The following is a 19,302-nucleotide window of genomic DNA, read 5'->3' as shown; positions in this document are numbered from 1 at the left end:
GAATTGAAACTGAAAACTGAGGACTGAAAGTGAAGATTCAAAACATTTTTTTGGAAAATTTAAAACAGCAGCTGTTAGTAATGGGTAATTAATTTTCAATCAGTATTTCTTTCATTTATAGTTTTTTTAATTTCAACTTTTCACAATTTTTATTTTTATTTTCTAGATTTATTTCAAGTTTTCAGTTTTTCCAAATGTCCAATTTAATTTTCAAATGTAATTTTTCTTTCTTCAAATTTTCAATTTTTTTTCAGTTTTCAAACTTTCTTTTTTTTCAGTTACAATATCTTTTTTTCAAGTTTTCAATCTGTTTTTTCGTTCACTTTAAGCTGATCCTGATTTGACCCCATAGCTGTAGCTCCATAGTTAGCGTGAGGACCCACCCTGGATGAAGTAAATAGCTCATAGCGCCCCCTGGGAATCAAACCCTGATTTCTTATGTGCCAGTCCTGCCCTTAACCAACCGAGCTGCTGTGCTGAATAAACATGATCATAATTCCTTTCACCTACCGTCTTTGAGAATGGTCTCTCGGCCACTTCCATCTATTTTTTGCCGTCCGATCAGGAAGCTGGTGGTGTCGGCGAAGTAGACGTATCCAGTTTCTACGTGGTAGTCGATGGCTCGAGGGTTCACCAGGTCTTCGATGGGCTCCATGTGCTCATCGCTGGACTTGATGTTCATATCCAGGCCTCTGATGACCCCGGGACGGCCTTTACCGTAGAACAGGAAGAAATCACTTTTGGGCTCTGAAAAGACAGAAAACCAAGAACCTTCTTTACTTTCATTGTCAATTAATTGGGATCATTTATCAGTTCTGATCCTACATTAAACCCTCTTAGCAACCTCATTGTTATTCTGCGCCTTGTGGGCCTGGGCCATCCATTCATCCTAATGGAGCTAGTAACCACGGTAACACTAGATCCTAGATCATAACTTTTCTGTACAAAATTAAGACGCTAAATAATTTGAGCTTCCAGACGATCACAACACTCACTATGCCTGTTTCTGATTTCAAATAATAGTAAGAAAGACAAACACGAAGGTCTAGAGAGCTGAGGCAGCTCCTCGGCGGCCCGGGGGGAAGGTATGTTCTCAAACCCTTTGGGATCCTCCGAGGAGGCTAAAGGAGGAAAGAAGGAGGACTTCCTCTGAGAGAAACACAGCTCTTTTCGCTCTCACCCACTACCCAAGAGACACAGATGCTGAGGGTGAGGACCACACAAGCCTCGCTTCAATTTATCATGTGTGAGGGAGAGACAAACTACCCAGGAGAGAGTTAAGACCCAGATATCAAACCCCACGGTGACTGCTCCATGAAAAAACACCATCATTTAACACCAAATCTCATTATGCTTAAGGAGATTGAAAGCCCGTACGAGACAGAGATAGCTGGTGTCATCAGAACATCTTTGAGGGGGGAATAAATCAAATGTGTCATGCAAAGGTTCCCGAAGCTCCATTACCCTGATCGAAATGTGGTGGGCCTTCAAATTGTGTCATCAATTTGATCTTTGGCTTTTATTGTCAGCAGCACAATGTCCAGCGATTGATCAGAGCCGCCAACAAAGGCAGACAAACTTAAAACCTCATTATGGTAATAATCAATCAGGAAGCGACAGCTCGATAGCAGAATGTCACTTTCACGTTGAGCTGTATTCACCGGGATTGTTTTTATCGCAGTCAATCTACAGGTCTGCATCCGCGTCACCATCCGGCCTCCTTATGACACACGAGAGCCTCCGTATTTAAATGAGCGCCGATGCAGAACCTTTTTTTTTCTTCTCTTGTCAGAAACGTTAAGAATGTTCAGTGAACATCTCTCAAAGGGCGCTGGAAAAGGTCAGCGGAGCAGTTCTCCATCTGCTTCAGAAACTCTCCCAAGAAATGAAAGAAGCCTGATTCAGCTTTTTTTTTCAGTTTGATGGCAGAACGCCAAGGCGAGATTTCCCATCACATCAAAGTTAATCCACAAACCCAGAAGCTGCAAAATTCCAGTTAATTTGCTGCAGTTCTGATCCCCCCTCTTCCTTTAAAAACGCACATTTACAAAGACAAGAAAGATCTATAAATAATAACACAAACGTGACATCACGGGATCTGATCGCGACCACGAGCGTGTCATCACGGGATCTGATCGCGACCACGAGCCTGTCATCACGGGATCTGATCGCGACCACGAGCCTGTCATCACGAGATCTGATCGCGACCACGAGCCTGTCATCGCGCACGGCAGACATGAATGTCAAACAAACTGAGGGAATTTTAATGAACGTCAGAACCGACGTGTCCCAAAAAAATGAGGTCAGCAGACGAGCTGCCGGCTGCGGCGAATAATGAGGAGAAGGTGACATGACTCCAGGTTTTTTTTTCTGCATTAGTGTCACTGAAGCTCCGCCGTCGAGTCGCATTAACAGCTGAGCACCTGTTAGGATTGTAAATGTTTGAGGCTTTTTATGTCAACATCTGTTTTTGAAGCTCCTGCTGCAGCGACTGGAGGTAACAATTTATGGTAAACACGTCACACGGATCAAAAGTCGACTTGAAAATTAGAGAAAATTCTTCAGTACAAGTCAAAACGCTTAAAGGCCGGCGGCTATACTGCAAAGGAGTGCCACTGGGGTTTTGATTTTGGTGGTTTGAATGTGGTTTCTAATCAAAGTGGAGTTGATACAAAGATTTATTGATGTTTTTAACCTGGAGTTTATTTGTCGATAGCAGAAAATAATGATTAAAAGCAGAAAGAAGCAAACGGATGTAGTGAAGGAGAAATCCAACCCAGTAAAAGGCCAGGACCTCAACATCTCATCCACTCAGCCAAAACTAAAGAAATTCAGTTTCCTTGCCTCCTTTAAAAAAAGTCTGGAACTGAAACCAAACAGTAAATCAACTTTTTTGGCAATAAATTGGGCTTTAAATGTACTGTCTGCTGGCATTTGCCATATTTTACAAATTTAAAAATTTGTGCTGTCCCCGTGAAACTGATTTAGAGCTTTTTCCAGTTTCAGCTGTGGTTTACAATGCTGAGTCCTGCTTGATTTTACATTCGAATGTGAAACCAGAAAGCACTGACATGTAAAACAGGATAAAACTGAAATAAATGTGTTCTGCTGAAGTGCATTTGTACTGCATCCGTACTAACTTTTGCAGGATTTTCCATCTGAGCCGAGGCTGTAGCCGGTCCGACAGCGGCAAGTTCTGGATTTGTAGCTGCCACTCAGAAGGCAGATGTGGGCGCATCCTCCAGGCTTTCCGTATGGATCCATCTCACATGCATGGCTCTTGGCTGTTGACAAAAACACAAACAAAATATTGTTATATCCTTTTTTCTGAATTTTCAAAGGCAGCAGAGTGTGACACATGTTTTCCCCATGCGTACGGAATGAAAAATGTCCTTTTACCTTTTGGCTGAGTGAGTTTGTGGTAAACACGAAGTGCTCTGGAATTCCCCAGGTTGGCTAGTTTCCTGCTGTCAGCGGAGATGTTGAACCTGTGCACCTGCAGCAGCTCCACGGAGGAACTCGCTCTCGTTGGGTCAGAGTGGATGGCATAGAGGAAATCCTCGAACACAGCTAATGCATATATGTACGACGCCTGAAACGCAGACAAAATTCAAGGTGCCTTTTGTGCTCAGAATGAAACAAGTGGAACAGAAGGTCAAAGACAAAGTAGGGACTTGAATAATTAAGTCCGGTCTATGTCAGTGTGTGTTGGAACCGAAGTTTAGACCAGGGGTGTCGAACTCAATCGACAAGGGGCCAAAATCCAAAACATGCCTTATGTCGCGGGCCGGACTGCATAAACTTTTATTGAACTCTCTAAAAGCAAATTTTTAAAACTTTAAAACTGTAACTTTTTAACATAATATAGTATTATATGCGATAACACTAGTGTGAATACTGTAAGCTGAATTTGGCAGTTGACGATGCTGAAATTGATACCTAAAATCACTGAAGCTGACTGCGGAAAAAACTGAAGCTGATACACAGCTAAAGTATTTGCCAAATACCAAACCAGCCAATAAAAATAAAAAACATAAAAATAAAAAAGCTTAGGTTAGTCAAAACAGCTAGCTTGTATCTAAAATATTAGCTAAACTCCAGAAAAGCTTAAAAAACAGAAAAAAATCCTAAATTAGCCAAAAAGCTAGCATGTAGGTGAGATATTAGCTAAACTCTGAAAAAAGCCTTAAAAAAATCTTATTTAATGCTAAAATAGTCCAAAAAGCTATCATAATGCCAATTTTTAAAACTTTAAAACTGTAACTTTTTAACATAATTATCAATAATAAAAAGGCAGGAATATTATTCCAGAATAAATCAACATAAACATTAAATTACTTTCAATATTTTACTCTCCATAAAAATATATTTTGTCAAAATTATGCAAGTTAGAAGTGAGCGCAGATAACATCGGGTCATTAATAACAATGAAATAAAATGATCTGGAGGGCCGGATCCGGCCCCCGGGCCTCGACTTTGACTCATGTGCTGTTGACCACTGTGGCTGCAGGAATGCTGCTAAAGTATGAGAAGAATTGTGTAACCCGTACAAGGTCAAAGCACCAAACGCCACAGAATGACCACTCGCTCCGGGACAGAAGCCCCTCTGCTGCTTTTAGCAAGCTGGATCCCACATACAGCGACATGAATGAGTGAGCCATGTTCACTGAAATCACACCCAAGCTCACTGGTCCACACAGTAACAGCAGACGCCAGCACATATGCATCAGAATAAATTATTTTTTTTAAAAACAGACCACTGAACCAACTTTTACCAAAGAATTTAGCCTCAGAATTTGACTTTCACTGCCTAAAAGTGATGATCTAATTATGAAAATGCGATCACATCCCTTTACAAGTTTGTTTTGTTTCATGTCTGAGCCCCAGAAGCTTTGAGGGACCAGATGGTAGCATCACAATGACCTGGACTATCACAGAAAGCACTGCAGGACTCACATGCAGAGCACATATTGACCTTTGAATGACCTGTGAGATCCAAGAGGAGATCAATTCTTTAGGGTACAGAGAGAGAGGAGGACATAGACTCTAAAAGTCCTCGTCTGTAAGGGTATCATCGCATCACAGAACGCTTTTTAGGTCTAACTTGTGTTGATCATGTGTATTGGTACATATCATGTGTTAAAATGGTCTCCGTAAATAAAGAAAAAAACATGTTTTAATGCAAGAGTTCCTCCAGTAAAGATCTCTCAGAGTACATTTTAAAACAAAGAAACACAAACAACCATTCTTATCTCGTTCTTCAAAGCTATATTACTATTCTTTATATATAACTTTACTTAAAAAACTTAAACATGATTATTCTTAGGTTTTGTAAAATAAAATACACATTTTTATATATTGAACAATGTACTGCTTCAGTGTAGGTTGAGACCAGGATACAGAAGGTTTTGATTGACAAAAAGCCGTTTTAGTTTCAGCTTTGATTTTGAACTCTTGATAATAAACATATCTCGATGTAATGACACAATTAACTCAGCAGGAAGAGAATCACATTGATTTTGTTGCACATCCTGCTGAGATACTCATTGTTTAAGGTTTAAAACTTGAAGCTGGAATTTAAAAGGTTTAAATAAAGCCACTTATCATGTTTTATTTTAATCTAGAGCGACTGCCACAATAAATAATATATACATTTTTTCACTTTTTGTCTTGTTTACATGCTTCTAATACGAAAAAACAACAAAAAGGTCATTATTTTGATACATAAAGTCAAACACAAAAGAAAATCTTACACCTAAAAAAAAAAAAAAAGGTGCAACAATTGCTGATGTTTTTGGTGAAATAGGTAATGTTCATGACATGTTGAAAGAGCATCAGAAGATCAAGTTGGAGCTTGTTTCCAGTCTTTCTTTAGATCTAATTCATCAACATTCAATATTTAATAATGTAAAGTATGTATATTGGCACAAAGCAGGTGTTCTCCAATCCAGAATCCATTGAAATTGTGTAATTGGTCAAATTGTTATGCTAGTTCGAAGAGCGTGCCGACCAGAATCTCCCAAAAATCACTTCATCCGTAGCTGCTCACACGTGTAAGAAGCTCGCCGCTCCATTAACTGAATAAAACGTTGACATCTCCTTTGATAGATTGCAGAAATGTGAATGTATGTGCTGTAGGGGTGGGCGTATGGATCTGAGTATCACAAGTATCGATACCAATCGGCTAATGTCAACATTAGCCGATTGGTATCGATATTTTCAATTCTGTCATTGAAGTTTTTCTCCAGTACGTACAGCAAAGAGATTAAATCTACTGTCAGAGTTCATGCAAGCGCAGTGTCCATCTTATGATTTAACGGAAATCTCTAGAATTTCTTTTTCTAGAATTTTGCAAAATTTTTGCGCGTATAAGTGAAGGAAACGCAGCTAGCGTGTAACAGAAACAGGAAAAGAATAGAGTGAAAAGTTTGAAGACATGTTTTCTTCGGGATCCGACAGATCTCTTGCAGACAAAGATTTTGAAGCAGTCAGGCCTTTACATTCCCAGTCAAACTCTTTGGACGTGGCACAAAGAAAACAGGCCGTACGCTGGAGACGCAGTGGTGGACCGAGGAAACTAGATGCAGCAGATGAAAGGCTAATCATGCTCACTTCCTCTCGATATCAAAGACATCCAGCAGGGCTATAAGAAACCAAAAAGTGCACCCATCTACTTTTCACACAAATCCAGCCAGATGGTCTTCATGGGCGAAATGCAGCATGTAATGAAACCAAAGCGGGTCCTTTAGATGAAGGATGCTGAGTTTTTAGGTGTATGTATTCTTATTTTCTGTTTGTGGAAGGTTTTATGGGTCCAATCAGCTTAAAGTGAACGATAAACCAGACTGAAAATTTGAAAAACAGAATTGTAACTGAAAAAAAAATGAAAAAATGAAAGCTAGACATTGTAAACTTGAAAAAAAAAAATCAAAAATTTGGAAAAAAAAGGAAAATTGGGAATAAAACTTCACAATATATTGTAAAAAAAATACTGAAAACTTGAGTTAAAAAATATTTATTTAAAATTACCAATTGAAAAATAATGTATTAATTAGTAACAGCTGCTGTTTTGAATTTTCAACTTTTTTTTCCCTGAATCTTCACTTTCAGTTTTCAGTTTTAATTCAGATTTTCCAGTTTTCTTTGCTGAGCTGATCCTAATTACACATGGGGGCGGGGCTTTGAGCTCATTGGCTACTGGAACATGTTTCCCATGGGGTAACAGAGAGGACTCCTCACTACACAGTTTCTTTTTTTATTCTCACTGTTCAAATTTTCATAGAAAAATAAGTCGATGAAAACAAGGATCTAATCACGATGAAGACTTATGTGACGCTGACAAACTGCACGTCTGGGTGAAAAACAGCACAGATGAGATTGATTGACAAGATCAACAGCAAAGTTGAGCTGAAAAAAATCCACCAAACGGCGAGAGCGCGAAAGCTGCACCGTGATATTAGCGAGAGTAAACTGTACAGTAGTGATAATTCTGATCTGGAGCAGAAAAGACGTCACATCACAGTTGCCTCTTTGGGAATCATGGGAAACATGTCCTGTTAGCCAATGAGCTCAAAGCCCCGCCCCCATGTAAAATTAGGATCAGCTCAGCAGCGAAAACTTGAAATCTCTGAATTGTTCTCTAAAACTGAGAGCTGAAAGTGAAAAATGAGAAACAAAAAAAGGAAAGTTGAAATTGAAAACAGTTTTAGTTTTTTTTTATTTAAGTTTCAAATTTTCATTTTTTCCAAATTTCAAGTCTTCAATATTTTTTTTCAAATGTTCAATTTAATTTTTTTTTTCAAATTTTCAACAATTCCGTCGGGTTTCTATATGTATTTTCGAGTTTAAAACTGCTTTCAAATGTTTGTTCTTTTTTTTAATTTTAATTGACAATCTTGTTTTTCGTTCACTTTAATCTGATCCTGATTTGACCCCATATGGTCTCCAAAAGACTCTAAAGTGATCTAATAACCACTATAGTCCTGCAGGATCTTGTTAAATGGAATGGAATTAGTTTCACACAAGAAAAAATGACAGAAACAACCTATATGTGAAGGTTTCCCTTAGGTCTACAAAACATACAAAAAGAGCTTTCACTTTGGTTTGGAAGACAAAGGTTTCTATCTGATAAACACTAAAGTTTTACACTTTATTTTCAAAATGATTTTCAAACCATCCTCTACTTAGAGGGAACAGGCTTTGTGACAGAAGCATTTGTGATGTAGATGCAATAAGAAGAGGCCGTCTAATGAGGGCACAAATAAATGAACAAGTAAATATGCAAAGAACACCTGAATACATAATAGGCAGTTATATATATTTGTTCTTCTGTCCTCATAATGACGACTGGCTGATTCAAGCTGCCTGAAAGGCTCTTTCACTGAATACATATAATTGGTGATTAAAGGCCTTAAAGGTTTACTTCAGAAGAGGAACCATTCATACGCTCAAGACGTGTCACTCAGCCTCTTTTATTAAATCAAGCCTCCAAAGACCTTTTCTTTCAGGGTAAAGAATTGATTAGGACTGCAGACCTTTAATGTAACACCTGCTCAGCAGCACTTATTGTGAGAAATAACCAAGGAGGCAGTCAACAGGAAGGTGTCACTATCCGAGTCTTATATCAGAGGAAAATGTGGAACTTACTTGGCTCCCGTGGACGATGGTGTGCCGGTTCTTTCCTCGGTAATCCACCACGTCGATGTAATCCAGGTAGGCATCTGCCCAGTACACCAGCTTCTTGACTACATCCAGGGCCACAGCTGTGGGCTGTTCGATCTTATAATCCACCAGCCGGGTGCGGTTGGTGCCGTCCAGGTTGCAGCGCTCGATCTTGGCAGCGTTCCCGTAATCAGTGAAGAACATCATTCTGCAGAGAGGGAGAACGATGGAGCGCCATCAAGTCGAGCGTTTCAAGTAATTGTTGTGCGTGCATGTTTAAACTCCTGGAGTAAGACCTAGTGAAGAATTATTGAATGATCAGGTCAGGGGCGGAGCTACAGGGTTGCAAGTAAGGCTGGAAATCGATTATAACTTCCAGAAACGATTCAATTTGATTCTCAAGAGCCTGAATCAATTCAATTCCGATTTTTTTTATTCTCACGATTCTTCAATTCAATTCAATTTTGAGTTTACACTTTTGTTTAGAAATATATTAATAATCTACTATACGTCTTCAAGATATTTATATTAACTTGATACAGTTCACATACTGTAAAATATATCAGTGCAATAATGGGATTGTTATTACCATACAATGTTACATGGATTCTCTAAAGGAGAATTTCTAACAAAAATGTTCATTGTAAACATTGTTCTGATTCTCCTGGAGGATTTTTCTATTTGGCCACTAGGTGGCAATCACGTTATAGCATTACACCTTATTTTAGAAGAAGAAGAGGCTCCAAAATACATTTTCTGAGGAAAAAAAACAATGTTTTAGGCCACAGTTACTTTAAAAAATATTTCCTTAAAAAAGTTTGGAAAATTTACATAAAATGTTCTTTTAGTCACCATTCTAGGTTAGCATTAGTCGTCCTATGGGAAATTCCATTAAACGTTAGCATCAAGCTAGCACACTTTAGCTTTATGTGCTAAATCAATTATTGTTTTATGAATCGATTACTGATCTATTAAGCTTAAATCAATTCAAATTAATTAATCGATTTTATCAACCCAGCTCTAGTAACAAGTGGGAGCAGCTGCCACCCCAGCAAAAAGACTTGCCCCCACTTACAACCCCAAGTCTATGTCTGCAAGCCCCCTTGATGTCAATAGAGTCCCTGTTTTAATCGGTGATATACCACCAGAGCCTACAAAGCCTTCAGTGAAGACCTAAAATCATCTGAAAAAAAACAAGTATCTAAATCACAAAGAAATGTTTTTCATTGATATACATTTGTCTAAATTATATTTTAGATCATTTCAAGTGTTTTGTCAGCTTCTCTCACAGCCCTACGCTGTGCTGCTGTCAGACTGAATCTTCACACGAAAGTTTCTAACCAATCAGATTTAAGCCCTCACTTGTTGCTAGGTTCATGAAAGTCTGCCTTACGCTCACACAGTCAGTGCTTCTGTCCTTACTTCCAGTTTTGCGGCAGCTTTTCACGAAAAACACTGATGATTAAATCATTGTCATTTATGGATTGAACGCATTGACGATGATTCAACCAATCAGAAAACTTCTTCTGTACTTCAGCTCTGAAACACACGGGCTTCCACTGCTTTCAATAGTTACCTAGGAACTTTTTTCAAGCATTAGTTTCTTGTAGGAAGGGTCAGAGGCTGCAGCGTTCCCTCCTTCTTAGAATGAGCGTAACTAGATTGGTGTAATCTCCATCTCCAGCAAATTTTGTGAGAAAATAACAATTAGCAGGTACTGTTTTTTCGTGTGCAAGCCTCTGTGTCCAAGAACTTAATGCTGGAACATGAGGTCACGTGACCGAATTTACCAAGCTGATTGGCTTCAACCGATGTCTACAAGCATACGGGAGTATTATTTGATATTTGGAAAATATTATTGATTTAATATTAAATTTGTGGTTGAATTCTTGGTAGTTCTTTTGAATAGCTTTGCAATGATACCTCCCTTTCATGGACTGGACGAGTAATGAGAATGTTGAGACACTTTGAACGCTCTAATCTTTGTTTCTGGTCACAGAAATGTTACAGTTTTGCTGTTTATTCAGGAATAAAAACACACCATACTTGTGATCGCTTAAATACCACAACTTTCTTATTCTTTGTGCTATCTGAATGATCTTTATACCATTGGAAAGATCTCTTTAACTCAAGAGCACTATCCCCAGGTGAATGTTCCATATGTTATAGTTTTATATTTTTACATAGGTCTCTGGGTAAAAAGCCTCACATGTCAAGGAATGGGTGGACCAAAGCCCAAGTCTCCAGAATCTTTTTTTTAAGGATTTTTTTGTTCTCAAATTTTTCAGTAATTTTCAAGCATGTTCTTCCAATGTTTTTATTTTTCATTTTGTTACATAAACCACAGTTAAAATTTAAAGATAACTAATTTAACTAAGTTTAAAACTCAAATTTATCATGGATTGTCATTTTTTAATGAAAAATAATTTTTAGTGGGTATATGATAGCAGGTAAAAATTACCCAATAAAAGTGATGGTGTAACTTTTTATAGTGAAAGCGTTCTTGGGTTAAACCCTTTCCAGTGATTTAAAGATCACAGCAATCCACTGGATTTTTACATTTTAGTTACAGCATAACTTTGATCAACACTCAAGTGTATTTTCTTTAGAAACTGCTCTTTTTCAGAGTATTTATTGGCATTTTAGAGATATTGTGGTGGGAAAAATGTGATTTCTGCCCATTTTTTTTTCTTTAGATCTGTTGTAAAAATGAATGTGGCGCAGTGCTCCACCTGTGGACAGTGAGGACAGGTGTCTCTCATGAAGAATCCCCTCCTGGACCAGCAGGTGGTTACACAATCCATTTTTTATCCTTTCATTTGTAATTGCCCTAACTCTGCTGTCCTGATTTGCCATCCCATAAAAAATATTCCAGCTCCTCCCCTGGTTCAGGTCCATAGATTCACACGAGGACCATCACTCTGAAGAGGTCTACATGGACTGTAAAGTAGGATGATTTCTGATGAAAAGAAGCCAAGTTCATTACTTATTCAAAGGAGTTTTAAACTATTAGAAGTTGCAGGAAATTGAATTTCACCTCAGGGCAGCTATTACAAAAGTAAAAGGCTTTTTACTTTTCCGGTAGCACAAGTTTTTCTGCTGATATCCTCTTGTTACAGCACATTTTCTGAGAGAAATCCAAACAGTCACATCTGCATAAAAAAAGACATTTCTATGTTTCATCATCTTTTCACAACTCAACAGATCTGTCTTTGTGAAATCTAAATGATGATGAAAATGTTCTCCATTTCAAGGCAACATTTTGCGTTTTTGTTTGTACGTCAGTCTTAGTCCACGTGTTGTGAAGCGCCTTGAATGCCACGAGGCGTCTACTGATGTCATCAATGGGAAATCTTTTCACCAACGTGTGATTGATTACATGTCATCATTTCTGGTGAGTTGATTTCAAAACAATAACTGTCTAAAATTTAAAGAAAAAGTGTTGTTATTGAATCACTTTGAGGCTTAAGTCTCTAGTTAGGCTCGTAAACACCAAAGGTTTTAATAAAAGATTCATTAATGTGAATAAAAATCATATTTTTGTTTGTTTTTTGTGGGTTTTTTATTACATGTTGTTGCTTCAGACAGATTTGGACAGCAAATCAAGATTTTTTTTAAATTACTTCTCAGTGGTGTCAAAGAAAGGTTGGAAGTCTTTTATAACAAATATTTTCATCTTTTACTGCACCACAATGTCACAAACTTTATTAAAATACCTTGAAATGAGGCTTTAAACAGCAGTTATTAGGTTTAAAAAATATTGCGATTAAAATTTGATTTAGTAGATGAATTAACGACAGGTCACAATGGATTTATTGCACAAAAAAATGAATCGAATGACAGCAACAATTCTCTGCACAAACTTTAATCATCATAAATGAAGCATTTCATCCACTTACTAGTTATTAGTTCGTTTTATCTGTATGTTTTTTAAATATTGCCTCTTCATTCACATGGTTTTGCTTCATTGCAGATCTGTGAAGCAGCCTTCCCGTCGTCTACTCCGCCCGCATTCAAATCTTCAGCTCTCTCAGGTCCTCGGGGTGTCTCGCTTTAATTCCTTTTAATCGCCACCAGTTTAGAGTCGGGAAAACCTCCGGCTCACCTAAAGGCTTTGTCGAGCTTCTCTCACGCTCTGTGTTATTCCTCCTTGAGTTGGAATGTCAAAATAAACTTCAGAAGACAGTTTTTTCTACATCTTTACGTGGTAAATATTCTCCTTAAAGTTGTCTTATCCACTGAATTAATCTGACACTTTTACAGCCAAATCATCTGGACATGAAACAAGAAAAACCTCAAACTACTGAATCAAAAGTGTTTGGCAAAGTCACTATATTTATTAGAGAGCTTACATACATTATTTTTCACTTTTAATATATTTTAACATTTTTCTAATTAAAAACCTAATTACAATAAATATAATAATATATCTGCACAGTGAACAAAGAGAGAACTTAAGGTTTTTTCCCTCATGTAATTACAGCAGCATTTTCACTCCTTGTGGTTCACTGAGGAAATGTAAGACACGTTTTCCTGAGTGTTCGCACCTTCAAAGAAGGAAAACATGATTGACAACGTGTGATGCACAGAGGAGCCAAAGCACTTAGTGCCTAAAAAACACGAGACATTCTTGAAAATTATTTCACAGGCTAAGGGAGCATCTGTAACTCATGGAAATAAAGTGTTAAAGTCTGTTTTCTTACAGAATAAAAAACTAAAAATAACTAAAAATGTGTTGTAAAATTGTTTTGTTATATTTGAAATCTCTACAGTCTGCACGTTTTTGGATATCGATAAGTTTTATGTGTCTGATGAGATCAGATCTCCAGCAGGAAGGACAGAAGAAACTGATCAATTCTGATCATGATGATGGAGAGATTGACCGAGCTTTAACCCTTTAATGCCTGAATTTATTCCCGGCTATGAAAAAAGATATTCACTTCTGTTCTTGCTTTAAAGTAAATGCTACATGTGGGTAATTTTATAGCTAATTTGGTTGGTCGCATATTTGAGACAACAGGCATTAAGGGGTTAAACGGTGAGGCTGCACCTTCACGAGGAAATCCAATAATTGATCCGCAGGATTAAGTTGGTCCTGATTTGTTTATTTTTTGCCCGACTGCTGTAAAACTAACATTAGCATTTAACAACATCTAAGATTCTCTGACAGTTAAACTTAAAAATTACGGTCATGACCTTATAATCAAGGGGAGTCGCCCCCTATTTACCTACAAAACCCTAATTTTCAAACCAATCCTGCTCCTCCAGATCCACCACCAAAACTTTTCCAGCTCCAAGTCTAGCAGCTCATTACCTGGAGCAGGTGTGTTCAGTAAATCCGAATAAGGAGATACCTGAGGCAGCAATTTGCAGAAAGCAGTGATGAGAGAACTATAAAACAGGCGGGGTGGTAGATCATAAGGACCAGGATTGGGGAGGAAGGAAACATGATGCAAGGCTTGCAACATTTATGAGTTTGGGAATTACTCTTAATTTACCTTTCTCTAAAGCTAAACTATCTTTAAGTTGTTTTGTCATGCATACGGATGGAGTTAAAACAAGTAATAAAATGAACCCTTCCAGGGATAAGTGCACGGATATCTTTTTAAGGTTCAAAAGCTTGAATTTGGGATCAACCGATATGTTTTTTTTTCAAGGCCGAAACGATACTGATATTTTTTTTAAGTCTGGGTGGACGACAGGTAATATTCAGCCCAATATTCCTTTGCAATATTCATTTTGGAAAAACAACACATAAAATGGGCAACGGGCTGTCATATGCTAAACTCATGCTGTTTTACAGCATTTGGGAAGCCTGTAGTTGATATTATTATTATCTTTTTTAATCATTATTATTGCCGATATTGGCACCGATACTGATATCAGTATCTGCAACAATACCAATAACAATATCGGCAGGATACCAATACAGGAACCGATGCTGATATCAATATTGGCACCGATTCCGATACTGATACCACTTTCCACACCGATACCGATATCCAAATCGGCACGATAACAATATTGACAGCAATATCGATATCAATATCGGCACAATACCAATATCAGCATCAATACTGATATCAATACCGATATCAATATTGGCATTCATACCAATAACAATATCGGCACCAACACTCATTAAATTATCGGCACAACACCAATATTGGCACCGATACTGATTTCAATATCGGTATCGGTTGATCCCTAGTTTAAATATCCCAGACTGTCATGAAAATCATTGAGGGTGACACATTTAGAAACATTTTATTTGTTGAATTTAAAAAAATTGTATGCATATACACGCATACTAATCCAAGTAAAGAAACAAAAAAATAAATAAAAAAACAATAACTTTCAGAATTTAGAAAGAGTTTTATAGACCTCACTACCAGCCCTCATTTTAACCCTAAATTTAGAAGCCTCAATTTTGTCTTTACTACCGTTCTACAAGGCCAAATGCATTTTGGAGTCAATCCCACTAACACACACATTCAAACATTGATGTTAGCTTTGCTGGCAAACACAGGCGCCAACCTATAACCACCAGAGGCCACCAAAGTGGGGTTCAGTGTCTTGCCTAAGGACACTTCAACACACGGGATCTTCCGATCAGAGGCCAACCGCTCTACCTCTGGATCACGGCCACCAAAAGGGCAGTGGAAATCGCATTCTTGTTGCTTTGATGAAACATCTTGGCTCTTGGTTTTTGAAGTGACTTCAGTAGTTTGAAGTTTTAGTAAAACACAAATGACAGCTTCATATTGGAATTTAAAAACATCTGTGATGGACAGAACTGGAGCTTTACAGAAATTTTTAAATATTGGCTCAAACTGTGGTTTTCTCATTGTGAAGGGTCCAAATTGTTGAAAGAAAATGGAGCAACATTCTGGATCAGTATGTAACTGGCCATTCTTTGTTAAATAAAATAAAATAAAACAATCCCATTCAGCCTTAAAAGTCAGTTCTGTTCACTATTTTAAGCCAAAATTTGTTTTGTTGGGATCTCTGAAGATAAATGTGATCTGAGCTGCACAGGGTGAGCAGCTACTGTCAACCAAGAGTTTTCCTGGAGATTTATGACTAATTTAATTCAAAGAGACTGTCTGCATGGAGGATTCAGTGATTTTTCTAGAAAAAATGACTCCTCAGCAGCACAATGTTCAGATCAGAGAATCTTAACTAAGTGCTGGATCACAAGCATCCAGGTATGGATAGAAAACACTCAATTGATGCTTATTTTAATCAAATAAAGAAACAATCCCATCACCTTTTTTGCCGTTCAGTAGAAGGAAAAATCAAAATGTCGAGTCCAATACTTAGAAGACATGGAGCAAGTCAAACAAGAATAAAAATGGATTGCCAAACCAGGACACAGCCTATAAAAATGTTCCGTGTGCTGTGCTGCTATTTTACACCCCTCTCATTTCTTTTGTTTTCACTCCATTGCTTCAGGCTGACAGGCCTCTCTCAGGCCCACTTTCTTCAGAAACAGCTGAAACCGTTTTCTCACCAATTAGAGTCAGGAGGAGTCCTCGGCAAACGCCGATGTCTTACAAAGTCAATCTCTGCGGCAACCTGCAAACCCGGCTCTGCAGGAGCTTTATCTAAAGACTGATCAGCTGTGATTACAGCACAATCACTGGTAAACCGTGTTCGACTCGCATCAGGCAGAGACTCACAGGGAGCCAGCTTAAACAGAACCCCCTTAGCAAGCCAAATATTTACCATTGAAGCCACCGAAGGCCTGCTTTAAACCATCCACCTACTTTGAATGAAAGCACGGGAGGCAGCCGACCAAAACGCAAACAGCTCATTATTTTCTTTGGCTCAATACTAAACATAAGCAGGAGAATTTAAAGCTAAATTTCATTGAATCAACTGAGCTTGAACCACTTGATTATCCAATGTGTTGACTTGGATACTCAGGAAAGACGCATAGATAATTAGGAATTTGGTTCAAGCTCAAATATCTGTCTACCTCTTCCTGCTACAAGAATCTCTAAACTTTTTTTCCAGGAAGAAACTGAGTTACATTTTCTGCTTGTCCACATTTTAATAGAATAAAATAGAATGGAGTCTGTCTTTCATTGTTCTTCAGATCTTCCCGTAACCTTCCAAGGCCAGAACTATGCCTAAAAAAAACACAGAGTTCTTCTGCTCAAGATTTCTGGTGATGATCAATCAGCAAATACATACCTGGATGGTGGACACTTTCTCAAAAAAAAAAAACAAAAAAAAACATTTAGTATCATTCCTCCCCATTAGAGGTGGTACAAAAGGCTGATTGCAAATACAGACTGACCGATTATAGATCCTGCTCAAAGGCTCTGTTCAATATTACTCGTGAAACTGGTGTGGATAACATACATTTGCTATCTGAGCTGTCCAAAAGGGACAAAAACACCTGTAGACAGGTACAGTATAAGCAGATACACAGAAAGTGGTTGTTGATCATAACGCTGTTGAACACCTGTGGCACCATGTGAACCTTGGCCTCCAGCTTAATCATTCTTAGTTCAGTACACCTCACCATGTCATCCATTACAGACCAAAGCTTGAGAATCCACAGAATTATAGTTAAGAATAGGTGGCACACTTCACTGTAACACAGCAGCTTTTTTTGGGAGGAGTGTTGGACAACAAGATCTCAAGGGTGGCGGGTTTTTCAGACACTGAGGCTATGTCAGAATTCCTTTACTACTCATTATAGAGTGTGTTTGCCATTGTCTAGTGCTGTCCAAATCTGTAATTCCGAGATATGCATGGAGGAATGGACCAACATACCACCAACAGTTTGTGAAAATCTTGTGAAGACTGCTGTCATTGCCAACGAAGGGTATACAACAAAGTATTGAGACGAACTTTGAAGGTGAAGTATGTTGTCTGCAAATGACTTACCCCATGAGTGGATCTAAGGCTAATCCTTTGGGATTCAGTAAATCCAACTGTACGATGGTGACACACGTTATTCCAGCGCGGTCACAGGCAAATATCTTGTTGGTGACTCGGTCAACAAAGTAATAGTTTCCTGTCAGCCAATCGATGGCCATCTGCTCCACTTCTGCAACGGAGAAATGTAGAATGAAAAGAAAAATACATCCTTCCAACCATTATAATGTGACTCTTCATGGCTGTAAATACACACTCCTCTAAGAATCAGTGACTTCCGTTGACATAAAAGGTGTCCCAAAGTCAAGACCCAGGGGCCGGATCCGGCCCTCTGGGTAATTCTATCCGGACCTCCAGATCATTTTATTGTTATTAATGGCCCGATGTTATCTTGCCCTTATTTCTAACTTGTATTATTTTGAAAAAAAAATATTTTTTGGAGAGTAAAAAATTGAAAGTCATTTAAGGTTTAAGTAATTTATTCTGCAATAATATTCCTGCCTTTTTATTGTTCATAATTATGTTAAAAAGTTACAGTTTTAAAATTTTAAAAATTGGAATTCTGCTAGCTTTTTGGATTATTTTGCCATTTACTAAGATTTTTAGGCTATTTTGGAGTTAAATTAATATTTCAGCTACATGCTACCCGTTTTGGCTAATTTAGAATTTTTTCAGTTTTTTTGAAGTTTACCTATTTTTTCAGCTACATGCTAGCTGTTTTGACTAACCTTTGTTGTTTCCTTTTCTTAGGCTAATTTGGCATTTAGCTAATATTTTAGCTGACCATCATCTGCAGCGTTTTCAGCTATCAGCTTCAGCATTTTTAGCTATCAGTTTCAGCATCTTCAGTGGCCAAATTCAGCTCACAGCATTCACATTAGCATTACTGCAGGTTATGCTATATATCTAGTTCACGATTATGTTAAAAAGTTTTGGTTTTAAAGTTTTAAAAATGTAGCTTTAGAGTGTTCAATGAATGTTTATCCTTTTCTGCCGTTGACTTAAGGTATGTTTTGGATTTTGGCCCCTTGTGTGATTGAGTTTGACAACCCTAACGTAAGAGATTTTGCTGCAGTTAAGTTTCAACACTGCTTTGTTGTGTATTAAAACACTCAAACCCACCATAAGAATGAATTTGCAGTGACAATCCCACCACAGAGAATCCAGCACAACCGCACGATACATATGTACTTAAGGATCATAGTCTGTCTAAGAAAATGGGGCATTCACTTAAGAAGAATAAAATTTTATGAGCTCTGGGTGACACTTCAGCTGAAAAGCATTCCTACTTTTTTATGAAGATCAGAGCTGCTAACTGTTGAGCAGACAGTCGAATGAATCTTTAAAAGCATGCAAAAAAAGAGGGAATTAGGAGGAAGAACTGAAATAAACACACGTTGCAAACTGTGTTGTGTCCTTATTTCTTGTTCCCGTGTGAATCTACGCAGATTCCTGGTTACGGCGCAGCGCAGCTGCCCGGAGGACTCTGTAGACAAGGACCAGCACACGCTCTCCTGGCTGTGCAGGAAATCCAACGCCACCGTTCCTTCTGCACTCAGAGACCTCAGGGGCTGAAGACCTGTCCCATTTAGATGGCTGATGACAATACGATCTGGGCCACCGATGAGAAGCAGCGGATAGCCGTCACCGGGATCTGCGGGAAATGGAAAAATAGAACAACTTATTTATGCTTTGGATACGTTTGAAGGAAGACTTTCTCTGAGAGCATCAAGGGATGCGTCGCTCTTT

General features: G+C 38.2%; 1 protein-coding gene across 1 annotated transcript in view; it reads right to left on the bottom strand.

The window, feature by feature from the left end:
* The window catches only part of lrp1bb (low density lipoprotein receptor-related protein 1Bb), a gene marked incomplete in the record, with an annotated part of 410,583 nt that overhangs the window by 213,250 nt on the left and 178,031 nt on the right, over positions 1-19,302 (bottom strand). Inside the window, 6 exon segments of the mRNA XM_024287246.2 lie at positions 511-747; positions 3,141-3,284; positions 3,400-3,592; positions 8,647-8,869; positions 17,563-17,725; positions 18,950-19,207. Coding sequence (XP_024143014.2) covers positions 511-747; positions 3,141-3,284; positions 3,400-3,592; positions 8,647-8,869; positions 17,563-17,725; positions 18,950-19,207 — 1,218 coding nt within the window.

Source organism: Oryzias melastigma, linkage group LG21 (assembly GCF_002922805.2).
Source record: "Oryzias melastigma strain HK-1 linkage group LG21, ASM292280v2, whole genome shotgun sequence".
In the NCBI taxonomy this organism is placed as follows: Eukaryota; Metazoa; Chordata; class Actinopteri; order Beloniformes; family Adrianichthyidae; genus Oryzias; species Oryzias melastigma.
This window is presented reverse-complemented; position numbering and strand designations above follow the sequence as displayed.